The sequence below is a fragment of the Gymnodraco acuticeps genome, unplaced genomic scaffold, assembly GCF_902827175.1.
Source record: "Gymnodraco acuticeps unplaced genomic scaffold, fGymAcu1.1, whole genome shotgun sequence".
Classification (NCBI taxonomy): domain Eukaryota; kingdom Metazoa; phylum Chordata; class Actinopteri; order Perciformes; family Bathydraconidae; genus Gymnodraco; species Gymnodraco acuticeps.
Genome location: NW_022990565.1, coordinates 1,558,722 through 1,578,143, shown reverse-complemented (window position 1 = coordinate 1,578,143; position 19,422 = coordinate 1,558,722). Strand labels below are relative to the sequence as shown.

Sequence of the window (19,422 nt, the reverse complement as noted above, 5' to 3'; positions counted from 1 at the left end):
GGACCCAGCAGATGATCCATTTGAGGTGGAATTACAAAAAAATTCCTTTTATTTGGCTTGCTGCTATGATTGGTGGAAGGGAGCGTCCAGGTTGGCTATGGAGAAACCAGGCTTGGTGAAATTCTTACCTGGCTGGATTTTGAACTTCCTCTGGGTGTGTGATTTCCAGCCTGCTGACTACAAACGTCTCGGTGTGTTCCGTCCGGAGTCAACCCCTGCTTCTTCCCCATGTCCTGCTCCTGTCCAGGAGCCGTTCTCTAGAACTCGTCTGGCTTTTGGAGGTCCACGAAGCCTCCAAACGGCTCCTAAAAGAAGGAGTCGCAAGGCCAGGCTAGCAGCCCGAGCCCCAAGAGCCATGGTTCCGTCCCAAGTTCTGGCCCCAGCAGCCATGGTTCCAGACCCAGTTCTGGCCCCAGCAGCCATGGTCCCGGCCCCAGTTCTGTCCCCGGCAGCCATGGTTCCAGACCCAGTTCTGTCCCCGGCAGCCATGGTTCCAGACCCAGTTCTGGCCCCGGCAGCCATGGTCCCGGCCCCAGCGGCCATGGTTCCAGACCCAGCTCTGGCTCCAGCTGCCATAGTCCCATCTCTAGTCCCATCTCTGGTCCCTTCTCTAGTCTCTTCTCGAGTCCTAACTCAAGTCCCTTCTCTAGTCCCCTCTCTGGTCCCCTCTCTCTTCTCGAGGTCCCTCCTCTAGTCCCTTCTCTAGTCCCTTCCCTAGTCCCTCCTCAGGTCACTTCCCTAGTCCCTTCTCTAGTCCCATCTCTAGTCCCTTCTCCAGTCCCTCCTTTAGTCACTTCTCTAGTCTCTTCTCCAGTCCCTCCTTTAGTCACTTCTCTAGTCCCAACTCTAGTCCCATCTCGAGTTCCCTCTCGAGTTCCCTCTCGAGTCCCCTCTCCAGTTTCTTCTCAAGTCCCCTCTCAAGTCCCCTCTCAAGTTCCCTCTCAAGTTCCCTCTCGAGTTCCCTCTCGAGTTCCCTCTCAAGTCACCTCTCGAGTTCCCTCTCAAGTCACCTCTCGAGTTCCCTCTCAAGCCCTCTCTCGAGTCCCCTCTCGAGTTCCCTCTCCAGTCCCTACTCAAGTTCCTACTCAAGTCCCAACTCAAGTTCCTACTCAAGTCCCAACTCAAGTCCCTACTGAAGTGCCATTGGAGGTTCCGCTGGGGGTCCTGCCAACTCCATGTCCTGTCCCGTTGGGGGTCCCGCCGACTACTCTTCTGCCGGGGGTCCTGCCAACCCTTTGTCCTGTGCCGTTGGAGGTCCCGCCGACTACTCTTCTGCCGGGGGTCCTGCCAACCCTATGTCCTGTGCCGTTGGAGGTTCCGCTGGGGGTCCTGCCAACTCCATGTCCTGTGTCGTTGGGGGTTCCGCTGAGAGTCCTGCCAACCCCATGTCCTGTTCCGTTGGAGGTCCCGCTGAGAGTCCTGCCAATTCCATGTCTTGTTCCGTTGGAGGTCCCGCCGTCACCAATCTCGCCGGGGGTCCTGCCAACTCCTGGTCCTCTTCCGTGGGGGATCCTGCCGAAGCCTGTCCCACCGGCTCCGGTTCCTGTCCGGCCGACACCGGGTCCTTCCCGGCCTCCGGAGCTGTCCCATCAGCGCCTTCCTGCCCGTCCTCCGGAGTTGTCCCGTCGCCGCCCTCGAGCCTGGCCCCCTGAGAGCCGCGGTCTTTGCCTTCGAGCCCGGCCCCCTTCGAGCCGCGGTCTTCGCCCTCGAGCCCGGCCCCCTGAGAGCCCCGGCCCTCTGAGAGCCGCGGTCTTCGCCCTCGAGCCCGGCCTCCTGAGTGCCACGGCCTTCGCCCTCATGCTCGGGCCCCCTGAGTTCGCCCGCTGTGGTCTACACCCCTCCATGGACTCTGCCTTGCCCCCGGGCCGTCCGCCCGAGACCCCCTCCATGGTCTCTGCCTTGCCCCCTGGCCGTCCGCCCGAGACCCCCACCATGGACTCTGCCTTGCCCCCGGGCCGTCCGCCCGAGACCCCCACCATGGTCTCTGCCTTGCCCCTGGGCCGTCCGCCCGAGATCCCTTCCGGGCCCTCCGCTGTGCTCCTGGGCTGTCAGCCCAGGCCCGTCCTCCTGACCCCCTCCACCCACCCTGGTGGTCCTAGTTTTGTGTAGTGTGAGGGAATAATTTTGTCTTTACTCCTAGATATTTAACCTTATTGCCTGTTGACGTTAAAAACCAACCAATATTATGTTATCTCCTTTAAGGAATGTGCTCCAGCACTTAAGTGTCAGTTTTATGGCCTGATAGGGGGGTTTACGACTGTGAGAATGCTGGCTTCTAAACACCACTGACAAGTGATTGAGTATTTCCAGTTGGGGGATATCTCCTGTAGCTCCACAGATGTTTACGCCTCCCCCAATATGCTGATTAACTCTGTGTAAAATAGTTACAAGGTCTATCGAGAGATAGGCTGGGCAGAATTGACATGACAACCCACCCGTGCAGTCAGAACCTTTTGCTGCTGTGACTTGTGATATGAATTCTCCGGCCGTTGACTTGTAATAAACTACCAGTGTTTGACATCAAAGCTCCAACTCTCCTCGTGTCTCTCTGAGTCCTGACTCTCCATTGCTGCAGAAGTTTCCCTTACATATATTATATTTTAAAATATTTTAAAATCTTTAATGGCTGATTAATTTGAATGTTTATAGAGTAACTGGTACAAACCTTAGGGAACCGTGGAAATATTGTTAGTTTATCCCAAAAACAATTACATTCTTACATATCACTACTGGAGACACTGTTGGTTTTATGTTTTGATAAATAATATGGACCTTTTAAACTCTTACTGGCCCAAATGTTTATTCTAATGCTTCTACATAAAGCCTTCAACTAAAATTAAAAGTTCAGCTAGGTCAATAAAAGTTATATTTGTTTTAATACTTTAACTTACCATTTTGTGACACCTTATTATTTGGGGTTTACATTAAATAACCCTTAATTACAGTTTTTAAAATAAAATCAACACTATAAAAATCATGACAAGAGGAAAATAATACGATTCAATAATACAAATAAACTAGAGAATGCAATTCCTGAAGAAATGGCTAGTGGGAATGCTTTATGCTGAAAAGCTGACGCTGAATTTCTATGCTGAAATGTAATGTGTAAGAAGAAAATGAAGAATTTAGATTGAAATGATACATGAACACTGGAGGCTTGAATGTGTGATGAGAGAAGAAAAGAAAGTAAAAAGGCTTGGAAAAGCAGCAGAATATTTGAACTGCAAACTTTTGAAGTAACTTGATGGTGAATGATCTATCGCCATGGCAACTGCATTTGATGACACCCCATAATGCGCTTAGATGTGTTGATGGCTGCATCGTTACCAGACCTGTGAAGTTTTAGGCCATTTCGAGCATTTTCACTGAAGTTTTGAGAAAACCGTATTTCATAGTGAGCATTGTGTTGCCAAGGCAACGGCATTTGAAGAAATCTTAAAACTGTCAAATAGATGTCTTCACGGCTGGACTGTTAGCACACATGTGAAGTTTGAGCACTTTTTGACCATTTTCATAGGAGTTATAGCAATATCGTGTTTTAAGGCGAGGAATGCGTTGCCATGGCAACAGCTTTTGAGGAAAACTCCCAAATGGCACATAGACATGTTGAAGGCTGGACCATTAACCATTATCTGAAGTCTGCTGCTCTGAGCATGTCAGTTGGAGTTATGACATCATCGTGTTCCATGACACAGGGGTTTATATTTGAGCTAACGGCGTGTCCAGAGATCAAAGGTTTCCATGGTGATGTGCAGTAATCAGTGAGAGGAGAGCATTTGCATTGTTCTGAATGAGAGGTAAATCTCTTACATGTGAACGTTTTGGTGAAGAACCGTAACAGATATCGGTGAAATTTCAACGCGTGAAGCATCTGAAGGAAATTGAGCAGCTGAAGTGTGCTTTTTGTGTACTTTCGGGTTAATAATGTGGCCTTTTTGGCAGATTAACTAAAGGTGTGCGGCTAATGCTGTGAGTAAAGATCAGCTTGAATTTACAATTGGCTTTAATGGAGACATGTTGAACGTTTTTGTCACTTCATGCCCTCAAGAGGCATTTTGTTTCATTATTTTGCTTAATTTTTCAAACTACGAGACGTTTTCCTACGTTTGTCATGACAAATTATGTCTCAGGAGTGTAGGGTTTGGGAATTATGGCAGGTTTAAAAAAAGTATATGAAGGCGAATTTCAAGCTGTCCTCCACTCTAGCTTTGAGATCACACACCTTAACGAGCTGCTCAATACACACTAATGTTAAAATCTGAAGAAGGCCTCTTTACCAAGGTCTGAACAATGTTTAATATTTTTAAAAGTATGAATCAGATTTAAAAGTTGTTTAACATGAATAATCTCAGAAAGATGTGTAACATCTGAAGGGTTTCTCCATTGACTTCAATGTTAAAGATTTGATGAATTATGGGATGTATCTCTGGAATTATGAAGGTTATGAATAAGAAAAGTAATAGCCATCGATTCCCGACCGAGCTGAACGTTTTGATCTTCAAACGGAGTTTCTGCGATGTGGAATGTGGGAGAAGAAGAGGCGCAAAATAACCCAGCGGAATAATAAAGAATTTTGTGCGTCGAATAACAGATAGTTGGAATGCTGTATCAGCATTCCCACTAAATAATCATTTTCACTCACAAATCTTCAGTACAAAGTGAGAGCATAATTCAAGACTATTTATTCACTACATTACTTTAGCAGATACAGTATAATATATTTATCCCGGTGTTTTCTCTGTGGAAAATAGCAATTTTATCGTTTTCTGTGAATAGCAGCTGTGGGGCGGGTCTTCACCTTTAGCAGCTCTGGGATTGGTCGATCGCTCTCCTGGTAAAAATCCAATCCTGTGATCCACTCAACGTCTCTGAGTCGTGCCTGATGGAACCACATGAGGTCTTCCACCCATTGAGATTCGGCTTCTGTACTCTGTCGGTGCAAAAAAAAAGTGAACAATTGAAGTTTCACTGTAGGTTTGTGATCATGTGTCTCCAAAATATGTCTTTCTTCTAAGTGTTAGTTAAAAAATGTTCCTTTGCATTGCTTCCTGTTCTGTGAACGGTCTAAGGCTAGAGTTGGCGTACTGTACTGTATCTGCTAGGGCTGGTTAGTCAACTAAGCCTCACTATGAACAAAATGTATCTTCACCAATCGGTTTGTCCAATAAATCATCAAGATCTTTGCATTTTGTTGACTTGTATTGCAAGATTACCAGAAATTGAAATATTCTGAACGGTCTAGGCTCCTTTGTGTATCCTTATGTCACAGTAGTGGGGCTTGAGTTATAATTGATTGCCTCCCAAATGCAATGATGTCTGGAATGAGAAGTAATGTTTATTCACATACTGTTTATATATTTTGTGTTCTTTGTAATTACCTTTTCTATCCTTTGATGATGATTTAATTGTATTTGTCTTGCTTTTACTTTCAACATATAAGTTTAATATTAGTGTTTAGCCTCGTGTCTTTTTTGTCTTTTCACAGGTTGAAATTAATGTTAAACTCATGCGTATGTGAGTATAAGTAGGAGTAAGTGTTTTTTACGGTGATCGACAGGTGCAAACGCATTATATAACTGCCAAAACATTTCCATTAGGAGAAACGCGCTGCAGTTTCAAAAACGATGATAATAAATTAATACAAATGTGCCCAAAAAAATGCAAATGAGGAAAGCATCTTCACCAATATGACAAAAAATGTGCAGCATTAAGAAAACATTCACCAATTTACTGAAACATGCGCATGATTTACTACTGTTGCAAGAAAATGCTGCAAATGCAAAGTGCTGCAAATAAAAAATGCTGCAAGAATCTCAAAACACAACGGAAACGGGGACACTAAAAAGTGATGCACATAGCTCGGACTGGAGGGTTTGTTTGGGATTATAGAGTTAGCCTACTGTCCTTGTTTCAGAGTTAGTCTGTTTCATAATTGTAAGTGTTTTCTCAGTATATTTTAAATGACAAGGTTAGCTACGTTAGCTTTCCAGCTTGCAATATCTGCAATAATTTCGTAAGGAATCATGCAATGACATTGTTAAAATAAGCCAATACAACATTTTAGGTGCATTTCCAGTGACAGTTGGCCAATTTATAACTGCCGAAGGTCAACAAGCACTGCAGTCCCAGCTGTGTGTGTGTTACTTTTTAGTGTCCCTGTTTCCATTGTGTTTTGAGCTTTTGTAGCATTTTTTTCATTTTCAGCGCTTTTAGTAAACCCTGCTCATGTTGGTGAATGTTTTCTAAATGCTGCGCATGTGTTGTCCTGTTGGGGAAGATGTTTTAAAATGTTCATGTGTTTTGGCACATTTTTGTTTTTATATTTGCATTGTTTTTTGAGTGTTTCGGGTCGTTGTAGCGTGTTTGCACCTGTCGGCCACCGTAGGATTTCATGTGGAAAAAAGGTTTTAGAAATAAAATTAACCCTCCTGAATTCTTTGGTTTTGGTCTCACCTCTAACGCTACCTCACAACAAACCCAGCCTCTAGAAACATACGTTTTGTGGTGAAATGAATGTTAAAATCAGTGTAGCACTAGCAGGTAATCAAGACCTTTTCATACCATTATTTAATCACTGTTGGATTCAAAGACAACTTTTTTGTAATAAATGGCAAAGATTGGACCGCAGACACAATGGTTCATTTTGGTCTTTTCATTACCTGACAGTAAATTCACTTCCTGAGTGTCAGTAAAAGGGAACATATTGACTGTTACACATGGGTACAGAAGACACTGCTGCTTTGTTCAGGATCATGAAAGGCAGCCAAAGGGAGGCAGTTTCGGACTGAACCGTACAAAGAGTTTCAGTTTATCTGTCTGGTGTAATGTGAGGTGGATGGAAGAGGAGGATTGTGTAATCTTAAAAAGGTTATTTAAACATTGCTGTTCCTTACTTTGCAGCTTTCCGAGTTGTGGGATAAGTGAGGTAGCAGGAAGGAAACACTCTGCAGCTCGCCAGCACACTCGCTTACAGGTTGCTCATTGAACTTGCAGCTGGTCAACACTGCAAAGTAATGTGTGGGGATGGGGATGTTTGTGCCCGACACAAACCTGTAGTCAAATAAAAACACAGTCTTATTCGTTGGAAATGTACAACTTTTTGAAATAGACAATTTGTGTAGGGTCATGGCATTGGCTGTCATTGGCTCTGACCAACACAAGAAAAATGAATCTTTTTAGCCTCTGACCATTTTTTTAAAGTGTCTGCAGTCTGTTGCTCATGGTATTAGTGATGAAGCATACATCATAAGAAATGTTGGTTTAAATGTAATTTATATCAAGTGATGATATTACATTAAGTTAGGATACATATTGCAAAAAAGGGTGGACCATGACAGGTTCCCTGAGAAACACCAAAGGACAATTCTTTTTGTATATGTATGATATACAATGGTAACAAAACAATTAAAAATGTTAAAAGGGTTCAGCAGAGCCAAACCCAGTGCTTAAGGTAATTCATAAGATAATCATTACCAATTAAGTTGAACACAGGACATGAATTAAAAAAAATCAGAACAAAGATCTCATGTGCCCTTCTTATAATTTAAACGGGGGAAAAAAGTAAGTATTCGCAGTGGTTCATAAATCAAGGCTGTCTGTTCCAGAAAAAAAAAAACTGCAATACTACTAACTTCCATAACAAAAATAAACTTCACATACTGTTGGATCTGCTCTGGAGTGTCGCATTGTCCGTCGTAGTTGTAATCGAAGGCGGGTCCTGTCACCACGTTGATGCTGTTATAAATATATGCATATTTCTTCAATAGGGTGTTGTGAAAGTAGTCCCAGATCTCTAAAATAGGAAAGTAAAGCGGAAATTAAAGGGAAAAAAATCTGAGTTGCGTATGTAAGCCTGTAATTTTTGTCGTGATATAACCAGTAACTTACTTTTAAACTCGGGGTACATTGGCACAACATTGCTCATTAGTAGAGCATCATACTTCTGGTCACCTTTTTCATTCAAATCTGCAAAAACACAGCAATAAACTGTCATTATAGGATGTGATAAAATTGTGAAAGGAAAAATTGTAGTAAGCTTGTAAACACAGAGGGGCAACATCAAGAATGCATTGTTGCTGCTGCTGAATTAGACCATACCTTGCATTGATTTGACCCATAACCCATAACTTACCACTATATGCCAAAATCCAGGGTCTGATTCATAAAATATATTGTGGTAATGATATTAAAAGTGAACATATTCTCATAAAGTTTTACATTTGAGTGCAATTACTCCTTTTCTTCTTCAGCACCAACGCTCTTAAGATGCTAATAATTTTGCTGCAACTGTGTGTGGATATTAGCACTTATCTTTTGGACTTGGACTTTTTACAGTATTTGGGATAATTAAGTCAGAACGTATAAAAGTTAGCGCTGAGCTTCAGCCTGCAATGTTCAAAACAACAGATAAAGCCAGAAATCTAGGTGTAGTCATGGACTCTGACCTGAGTTTCAACAGTCACATTAAAACAGTTACTAAATCAGCCTACTATCACCTAAAGAATATATCTAGGATTAAAAGACTAATGTCACAGCAGGATTTGGAAAAGCTTGTCCATGCTTTTATCTTCAGTAGACTCGACTACTGCAATGGTGTCTTCACAGGTCTCACTAAAAAATCTATTAGGAAGCTGCAGCTGATTCAGAACGCTGCTGCTCGAGTCCTCACTAACACTAAGAAAGTGGATCACATCACTCCAGTTCTGAAGTCTTTACACTGGCTTCCTGTGTGTCAAAGAATAGATTTCAAAATACTGCTGCTGGTTTATAAAGCTTTGAATGGTTTAGGCCCAAAATACATTTCTGACCTCCTGCTAAATTATGAACCATCCAGATCTCTCAGGTCTTCAGGGACTGGTCAGCTTTCTGTCCCCAGAGTCAGAACTAAACATGGTAAAGCAGCGTTCAGTTATTATGCTCCAAATATCTGGAACAAACTCCCAGAAACCTGCAGGTCCGCTGCAACTCTGACTACTTTTAAATCCAGGCTGAAGACTTTTCTTTTTGTCGCTGCTTTTAATTTGAATTGAAACTAAGCCGTTGTGTTCATCAGTAAAGTGGAACTTCTGTGTGAACTATTCATATCTTAATGCACTGTAACTTTTTATTCATGTACTTTTTATTCATGTATTTTTTCTTTTAATGTTTCTTTTATTATCTTTTACTGTTTTTAAATGCCTTTGTCTGAATGTCTTTAATTTTTGTAAAGCACCTTGAATTGCCTTGTGTTGAAAGGTGCTATATAAATAAACTTGCCTTGCCTTGCCTTACTTTTGGGTTTACAGCTTTTAAATCTTTCAAATAATGGTTTAAAATGGTCCACAGTTAAACCTCAACCTCACCTTTGTGAAATTAGGCACTCTCCTGCATCATCTTACCTAAACACAGTGTGATGTGTCTAATATAAGTGTTCGGGCATCAGGTCCAACTAGAGAATGCAAGTCCTGAAGAAATTGCTAGTGGGAATGCTTTATGCTGAAAAGCTGACGCTGAATTGCTATTCTGAAATGTAATGTGTAAGAAGAAAGTGAAGAATTTAGATTGAAATGATACATGAACACTGGAGGCTTGAATGTGTGATGAGAGAAGAAAAGAAAGTAAAAAAGCTTGGGAAAGCAGCAGAATATTTGAATGGCAAACTATTGAACTAACTTGATGAGAATGATCTGTCGCCATGGCAACAGTATTTGATGACACCCCATAATACGCTTAAATGTTTTGATGGCTGCATCGTTACCAAACGTGTGAAGTTTTGGGCCGTTTGGAGCATTTTCACTGAAGTTATGAGAAAACCGTGTTTCATAGCGAGCATTGTGTTGCCATGGCAACAGCATTTGAAGACATTTCAAAACTGTCACGTAGATGTCTTCACGGCTGGACTGTTAGCACACGTGAAGTTTGAGCACTTTTTGACTATTTTCATAGGAGTTATAGCATTATCGTGTTTTACAGCGAGGGATGCGTTGCCATGGCAACAGATTTCGAGGAAAACTCACTAATGGCACATAGACATGTTGGGGGCTGGACCATTAACTGTCACCTGAAGTCTGGTGGTGTTTTGACCATTTTCATATCAGTTACGACAACATCATGTTTTTTTGGCGAGGGATGCGTTTCCATGGAAACAGCCTATGGTGAGATCTCAGATTTTGCATAAAGCTGTTGAGGCATGGACCGGTGATATAAGTGAAGTTTGGGGACGATCGGACCGTGTCCATTGGAGTTACAGCGACATCGTGTTTCATGGCGAGGGATGCGTTTTCATGTAAACGGCATATGATGACACCCCATAATTGACATAGAGCTGTGTTAACCTTTATCTGAAGTCTGCTGCTCTGAGCATGTCAGCTGGAGTTATAACATCATCGTGTTCCATGACACAGGTGTTTATATTTGAGCTAACGAGGTGTCCAGAGATCACAGGTTTCCATTGTTCTGAATGAGAGATGAACCTCTTACATGTGAACGTTTTGTGGAAGAACCGTAACAGATATCTGTGAAATTTCAAAGCGTGAAGCATGTCAAGGAAGTTGAACATCTGAAGTGTAATTTTTGTGTACTTTCAGGTTAATAATGTGGCCTTTTTGGCAGTTTAACTAAAGGTGTGCGGCTGCTGTCATGGGGAAAGATGAGGCTGAACTTACAATGGGCTTTAATGGAGGAATGTTGAAAGTTGTTGTCACTTCATGCCCTCAAGAGGCATTTTGTTTAATTTTTTTGCTTAATTTATTTTTATTTTTCAAGCAACGAGATGTTTTCCTACGTTTGTCATGAAAAATGATGTCTCAGGAATGTAGGGTTTGGGAATTATGGCAGGTTTAAAAGAAAATATGAAGGCTAATTTCAATCTGTCCTCCACTCTAGCTGTGACATCACACACTCTAAATCTGAAGAAGGCCTCTTTACCAAGGTCTGAACAATGTTTAATATCTCTAAAAGTACGAATCAGTTTAAAAGTAATAATGTCAGAAAGATGTGTAACATTTTAAAGTTGGAATGAGGTTTCTGAGTGAAAGTATGAATGAACAGTTAGCAGTTGAAGTCGCATGAAGATTGTTCAAGTCTGAAGAGTTTCTCCATTGACTTCCATGTTAAAAATGTGATGAATTATGGGATGTATCTCTGGAATTATGAAAGTTATGAATGAGAAAAGTAATAGCCATCGATTCCCGACCGAGCTGAACGTTTTGATGTTTGAATGGAGTTTCTGCGATGTGGAATGTGGGAGAAGAAGAGGGCCAAAATAACCCGGCGGAATAATAAAGAATTTCGTGCGTCGAAGAACAGATGGTTGGAATGCTGTATCAGCACTCCCACTAAATAATTCATTTACTTTTCAACAACAACAACTGTAGCTTAAATCTTCCTAAAATGCAATATTTTGTGTGTTTCACAAATCTAAACCAGAAATCTAATGATCTAGTTGTGTACTTTATTTATCTGACTGAGACTCTTGATGTTAGTTCTGAATTTGCGTCTTGATTATATTACAAAGGACAACATCATCTGCATAAAGCTGAAAGCGCTACAGTAATTTCACAAACTGGACCCTCTTTAGACATGCATCTCAACACTCTGTTTCTCTTTTTTGTGGTATTAATTAAAGATGCCAATTACATAAATAAAAGTAATCAGACATATTGTGACACATTTTACCATAAATGAATAAGGGGCAGAAAACATACAATTACACCATATAAAAAATAAAGAAAAAAGAGAAAATTAAATTTAAAAAAAAAGAGTCATAGTGCTAAATTAAGATCTAATTTTAAGTTGAAGAGTCTGGGGAAGTAACATTTGTATGATATAATTGTTCTTATCACGAGTAAAAACGCAGTGAAGGCGTGATAGAGACACGGACAGGCCCCTGTGTCAACAGAGTGTTTTAAGTAGTGATTTAGAATTTGTGAACGATTACACATCATTCAATTTTTCTGAAAAGGTGTGTGTCAGAGAGTGCTATGGGGGACAATAATGTATTAGCTCACATCCCTTTAAACACTAAGAATCAAACCAAACATTGTGAAAGTATGTGCCTGTGTGAGGTATGTGCGTACTTGGTGGGTGCAGGAAGGCGGTCGTCAGGTTCCCTGGAGCTATGTAGTGGTCACATCTGGCACTGTTGGATGCTGGGAGTCTGACGTCAGCCCTCAAACAGTCTGGTGTAACCGGTGGTAACGGGTCCAGGTTTGTCTACAGGAATGGGAACACGTAAACTTAAGTTAGTTACAGTAATGAGCTCAAGACCAACAGTTGTCCCTTTGTCTCTTTACCAAGAAACATAACTTTTCCAGGGATGTTGGTAACTCTGTGCTTTTCTTTTGTTTGATACGCCAACGCTTTGAGTTCTAGCTAATCTGGATATTTATCTATTTTTACTGGAACTAAGTAGCTAAAAACTTTAGAAAAATGCAGAAAACTGTGCACATTTTTAGCATTAGTTTATGGTCATTGAATTAAATAGAATTTATCAATGTTGAATTCATATAAATTAAACAACACTGACATCAAGCCAAGAAAGCCCAACCAGACCTATAATTAAAAACATTCACAATGCGTCAATGTCATCAGATCCACCTCAATGATGAGTGGATATCGAAGATCCTGTGATACACCTGAATACACCACTAAAGGCTAAGTGAGTCTGGACTTTAATGTTCTTTGAAAGTAAAAATAAGCATTACCAAGGTAAAATGTCCACTCCTCTTAGGCTGATACTGATATCGTATCATGGGGAACATTCTTGAGTTTGTACGTTTTTTTGGTTCACATCTACTTCTATAGTTTTCGATCACTAAGGGTAGGCTTTCTTCACATTGACCCTGGGTTTATTGGAGGTTATTCAGTTCACCTGGATTTTAGACTTTACAGACCATTTACATGCAAAATCTATATAACACACTACAGGAAAGGGATACCCAAAAAAGAATAATAGGGCCCCTTTAACTTAGGGCCTTTTAACAAGTCTGTGCCTTTTTTATAATATTATTGCTAGAGTTCATGGCCACGTTATAATTTCGTTTTTTTAAACAACCTTCATACAGACTTAATCATCGATGAGCTGTTAAGTTATTTTAGAAAAGGCATTTGTTCATTTTTAAACAAGCATTTTATCAAAATTAAGGCAAGGCAAGGCAAGTTTATTTATAGCACTTTTCTGTACGCGACAATTCAAAGTGCTTTACAAAACAAATTCAAATACTTTTTAGGAATAAATACATTAAAAACACATTATACAATTTTACAACAAAGCAAAGATAATAAAATAATAAAATAAACACCACAGGTAAACAATACATGTTTAAAAGGCATACTGTAGTTCGAATATTGAGCATCTCAATTAAAAGCAGCGGCAAAGAGATATGTTTTTAGTCTCGATTTAAAAATAGTGAGCGTTTCTGCGGACGTGCATGATTTGGGTAGTTTATTCCAGAGTGTCGGGGCATAATGGCTAAATGCTGCCTCTCCATCTTTTGTTTTTACTCTCGGAGCCGATAGCAGACCCGTCCCAGAAGACCTGAGGCACCTTGATGGCTCGTAATTATGCAGGAGTTCAACAATATACTTTGGTCCTAAACCATGTAATGATTTAAAAACTAGCAGTAGTACTTTCAAATCAATTATTTGGCCGACTGGAAGCCAATGTAGAGATTTGAGAACCGGACTGATGTGATCCACTCTTTTAGTGTTAATTAAGGAGAAATATTTTCATTTTGACGGCTAATTTTGGTTACATGCAGTTGGTAAATTGTTCACTGGCTTGTTCTTGGTCACTTTAAATCTGGGGAACCAGTTCCACCTCATAACAAAAGCAAACCTTTCAGAATATGTTCTCCCTCTCCATTGAAACACTCACTGGCTTGTCGATGGTGAAGGAGCTCCACAGAGGCATCAGGGCTGTGAGGCTGTAGGCGGTGATGAATCCCTCCTGGGGGAGGACACAGTAACTCTTGTTAGGCTGCAGCATCCGAGGGCGGCCCTCCGGAAAGTGCTTCTTCTTCGCAGCAAACTCTGATAAAACAAAAGTGCACTTCCCTTTACATTGTCCTTTAGGAGGGATTTGAACAATTCTGGAAAATAAGTAGGAAGATGAATAGGGAAAATAAATGAGACTGATCAATTTCATCAGCTGTGATGTTACACGTCATCATTGCAAATAAAAATAGCCTGATTTAAAGGAAATTATCTAAATTCCAAAATTCGAGAAAAGAAAAGATCTAAGATACATTTAAGGTACAGAATAACTGTTTTTTAAATGCCAGTGAACCTCCTCACCTTGCTCTGCTGTCAGATTCAGACGGCTGTTGATTGAATTGTCACTCTAAAGAGAACAAGAGAAAACAAATGATGTTAATGAATTTATTGATTTGGGTCTATTTCCATTTTTAAACAGTATCCAATCCAATAATTCAGTAAAAAAACAAACAGCTGATATATATGCTTGCCTGTAGAAAGGAACTCATGGATTATTAAGGTAAAGAATAATTAAAACCCCCTCTTATATACTTAAAAAACTTTCCAGCTTCCATCCCTCATAAAAAAGGACTGAGTGGATATCTTTAGGGGCAAAGTAGCGAGTTGAAAAATAAGAATGTTTGGTTTGGTGCAGATGGGTTCGTGTAATAACATTTTGCAGTAGAGTAAGCATCTGCCATTTTACCGACCATAATCGTGGTTTATGTAATTAAGGGTTTTAGTTGCCTTTCCCTAATCATATCTAGCCATAATCTATTTTCTATTAACAAAGTATTTCCTTACCATAGTTAGTGTGTAAGTAAGTTAGTTAGTAAGTTAGCTAACTATGTGTAAATGTGGCAGAAAAGGAAAAAAAACTAAATTCAATAGGTCATAATCCTTATTTTTAACTAACATCGCAAATGTAAGATGCATCTATTTAATTAATAAATGTATTCTGCGACATAATGTGTCAAGGAGAAGTCTGTAATCCTGAACAGCTGCAGTTTTTAAGCAATTGTTTTTGGTTGGCATGCCAACCAAAAACAATTGGAGATTGGAGAACCAAACCAGAAAACAGATGTGCAGCAGCAACTCTACTTTAACCCTGTAAGGCCCACTGTTGTAATTTTACAACATTACTTTAAGCTATCCTAAAAAAGTAAAGACTACATTTACATAGTCAATAGGTCATTTTGTTCAGCCTCACAATGCTATTGGGTAGTAAATGTGTTTATAGGTCCTGCCCTCTGGCCATACACTGTAGAGTTATTTATTCATGTTAGCAAACTATGGATAAGCTTAAAATGGGAATAATTTGGGTAAAACTGTGAGCTGCATTTGGGGCCTGTTGACATGTGTTTTTGAGGACAAAGGAAGATGGGGGAAGGTGAGAGCATGTCCTGATTTGCATTCAACTTAGAACGAGCTACAGTGGTTGTGATGTTAAGAGAGGTCCCTTGGGTTTCTCTGGTGCTTATCAATAGTAGCAGTTAAGTGAATACTGTTCAAACAATACCTGTGTTTGTGTTTTATATTGATTTCTCTGTTTTATCCTTTCATAAATGTAAGGACTACAAATGGCTATAAACATTCTGGGCTGGTTGGAGTAAACAGGGTTTTATGGCTCTGTGGGGGAGGTGTAGGTATGCAGGCCTTGAGACCTTTTGTTGTAAAGTGAGCCTGTTTGGTTTCCTGCTGCGTTTCCTGCTGCGTTGCGTCTCCCAATGAGAGGACCTGAACAGATGACCAGCTGACCTAACACCAAACCCCTCCTTCTTACTCTGGTATATATCCGGTGGATCCCTGGCGTTCGGCCTCTTCTTCACATGCTGCGCTCGGGTGAAAGTAGCTCTGCAGTATGCGGACTAGAGCAGGAGTAAGCCGGCATTACTCCTTAAGCATTGCAATATAACTGTAATATATCATGTTGTATTGTAATGATTGTATTGCATTGTCATATTGCCATTAAAGTAGATTATTGTTAACGGTTACTTTGTAGATATGGATTCCTTCCTGTATTATAACCAGCTTCATAGGAACGCGCGGAGATTTGAAAAGCGGATCAGATATCCCTTCAAATCCCCAACAACACTCACACAACTTCAGAATCTTCAAACGAGCAATTAACATTAACGTTTTATTGGACTGGATTTGTCAGATTCAAGTAAGTAAAATGCCTCAAATATTTTTTTTTTGTGATTATTACAATGTCTAGAACATGTACATTTAGTTATTGTGGAACACATTAATCAAATTGGATTTTGAGCACCTTATGTCTTTGTTGTAATATTACAACACTGGGTCAGTGTGGTAGTCAAAATAGCATGAACACCTGTCATGGACCCTGCCCTTCTTATATGTTCACATATGGAAATCAAAACACAAATAGAAATATAATGTCTTTGATAATTCACTATAACTAAGTTCTAAATGTGTCCTCTGTTAAGATTTTGAATTAAGACCAGAATTGAATACATTAATACATTATTTCTGATAAAAGTATGTGAAATTATATCTCTAGCAATATTTTAAACTCTACTTGTATCTTATCAGTTAATTCGTTACAACAATTCATTTAACTGTTCTCTGGTTCTGGCAGAAACAGTTCTTTCTGAAATGTGTTGGGACACTTGGATGTATCCCTTTTAGTATGATAATTACCTTGTTAGCATGAGCAAGACAGCATTGTGTGACTTGTTGAACTGTTTTACCTGCATGTATGAGTATAGGTATTCCTTTTATTATGATAATATGCAGGATTGCGTGACTTATTGAACTGGTTACCTGCATGTATGGGTATACTGTAGGTATTCCTTTTATTATGATAATATGCAGGATTGCGTGACTTATTGAACTGGTTACCTGCATGTATGGGTATACTGTAGGTATTCCTTTTATTATGATAATATGCAGGATTGTGTGATTTGTTGAACTGGTTTATCTGCATGTATGGGTGTAGGTATTCCTTGTATTATGATAATAGGCTAAGCCAGGTCGTATTGTGTGACTCAAGTGTACAATGTAAATAGGATTCAGATACTTGTTGCATTGGGACACCTGGAAGGAGGTGGTGCATGCATTCCTTTTATAATAGGCTAAGCCAGACAGAATGAACACTTGTCCCACCCATCTATTCCTTCAGGTAATCTATTACAATATAATAAGCATATGTATTATTGATACATATTAATTACTTTTTCACAACAACTTGACAGTGTCAGAGATGTAAAAGAAAGACAAACTCTGGAAACTCAGACCCTGGCTTGATACATTCAGAGAGAAATGCCTGCAGGTGGTACCAGAAGAACACAACTCTGTGGATGAGATGATGATTCATTTCAAGGGGAAATTCAGCAGCATCAAGCCGAGTGGAGACCAACCACAACATCTGTGCTGTCAAATGGTATGACAGCAGAGCCACACTTGGACCACACCTTGTGCAGAACATTCAACGCTGGGACAAAGCCAACAAAACCTACGTAGAAGTTGAGAGGCCTTCCATTATGGCTACGTACAACAAGTACATGGGAGGTGTGGATTTGTTGGACTCGTTTACGGCCAAATATAAGTTCCCCATGAAGTCCCGACGCTGGTACGTGTACATCTTCTGGCACACCATCATCCTTGCTGTGATCAACGCCTGGCTCCTCTACAAGCGGGACTGCAGAGCTCTAAAGATGGCAAAGCAGGAGATCCTGAACAGGAGACAGTTTCAGGCAGATCTAGCATCCTCTCTCATCCTGGTAAGAATGCATTTCTGCTATTTGCCGTTTGTAATATTTTTTTATATTTCACTGTAATATTTTTGACTTGTATCCTAATGCATTTTTGTTTTAATCAGGTGAACACAACTCCCATGAAAACACCAAAGAGAGGACGACTATCTTCAGGCAACGGGAGCCCAGCACCGACGGTGACATCAAGGAGCCCGTTGAATGCTCAGAAGAGACCATCCTCAGGTGATGGGAGTCCACCAAACGGGGCCCCATCCAAGAGATCACAACCTCCACTGGATGTACGCAAGGACCTAATGGCACATTTTCCAGGGAAGACCAAGAGAGGGTACACAAACACCCAATGCACCAAGTGTGACGTCCGTCTGTGCTTTTCCGACGATAGGAACTGTTTTTTGGACTACCATATTAATAATTAATAAATGACTATTCATAAAAAATATGACTGATGTGTGATTATTATTCATGCTATATACTGATATAGGGCTAAGTAAGCAATCAATCCTGCAAATCAACCCTTAGTTGTTCAATATATTTATTCAGACAATGTGAGTAGAAAACAGGAATTCTGCTCCCACCTAAGCCCAACGTTGCAATATTACAACATTTCGCTAAAAACTTACCAAAACGTAAAAAATGCCTACAACAACATCTGAAAGGTGAAAAAAAAAATAATTCTAATGTTTTCCTATTTTTGGGCTTTACAGGGTTAACAGCACTGTTTTTTTCTAGGTTAATGAAGACTCTAAGAAAACCTAGTTAACAAAGCTCAATTTACTTTTCCCAGATTTACAGTTGCAAGGAAATGTTATTGTTGAGAAAACAAAATACAAGGCAACACCATCCAGTAAAACTTGTTGCATAGTGTCTCCTGTGGCTCTGAGTTGAGTCACAAAATAACCGTTAGGTCATGCGCGGTTAAATTGGAGTCACTCCACCCTGTGGGCGCTTTTGAGGTGATGGGAATTGTATGATCGAGTATTTCTAGATATACCCAAACGTCAGCCAAAGTCAGGACCCTTTTTCTGTTTCACAACTTTTGGAAAGTGCAATAGTAAATCAATGGAATAGCCATTTAATCCTATAGTTGACAGGGGTTTTGTGACAAATGTATTATGTAGCGTACAGTAAATGATGCTCAGAAAATGTTCAGTTGGTGCCTCTCACCAGCTGGCATCACAGATAGCTAGGACTGAAACGCTACTGTTAGTGTAGCCGGCTAAAAGTCAAACTGCCTCCACGTCTGTTATTCTTGTTCTATTTTAGGATGAGAAAAGGCTGACCTCATGTTCCCCTGAGTTTCCTATGAGATCACAGTATGTGACACTCTTTTACTCTTAAATGAAATGTCATGTTGAGAGAGACTGGCTGGGAAGTGACCTTATGCCTCATAGGGAACAAAAGCAACGTTATTGAAAGAAAAAAATCATCCATGAATTGCACGAGTATATCTTGTAACTGCATACAATTAGGAGTTTACCGTTACAGGTTCAGTCAATGTCATTCTGTTCATGATCAAAATAACAATGAAGTTTAAAGGGGACCTATCATGCAAAATGCACTTTTGTACGTTTTGAATATGTGTCCCCGGTGTGTTAGGGAACTCACCAAGTGTCAGAAAACACAACTCTCTTTTCTCTCCATACCCAAATCTCTAAATCTCTAAAAACGGGGCTGCAACGGATCTGATACAGACTGATACAGATTTGAAAATTCTCTGACGTCAGGAACG

General features: G+C 40.4%; 1 protein-coding gene across 1 annotated transcript in view; it reads right to left on the bottom strand.

Annotated features, from left to right (window-relative positions):
- Positions 1 to 4,635: 4,635 nt before the first annotated feature.
- The window catches only part of LOC117553715 (venom phosphodiesterase 1), an 83,140-nt gene continuing 68,353 nt past the window's right edge, over positions 4,636 to 19,422 (bottom strand). The window contains exons 19-25 of the mRNA XM_034227761.1: positions 14,275 to 14,320; positions 13,856 to 14,010; positions 12,057 to 12,192; positions 7,888 to 7,965; positions 7,660 to 7,792; positions 6,894 to 7,050; positions 4,636 to 4,930 (exon numbers count right to left, since the gene is read on the bottom strand). Coding sequence (XP_034083652.1) covers positions 4,757 to 4,930; positions 6,894 to 7,050; positions 7,660 to 7,792; positions 7,888 to 7,965; positions 12,057 to 12,192; positions 13,856 to 14,010; positions 14,275 to 14,320 — 879 coding nt within the window. The 3' untranslated portion in view covers positions 4,636 to 4,756. The remainder of the gene's footprint in view (positions 4,931 to 6,893; positions 7,051 to 7,659; positions 7,793 to 7,887; positions 7,966 to 12,056; positions 12,193 to 13,855; positions 14,011 to 14,274; positions 14,321 to 19,422) is intronic.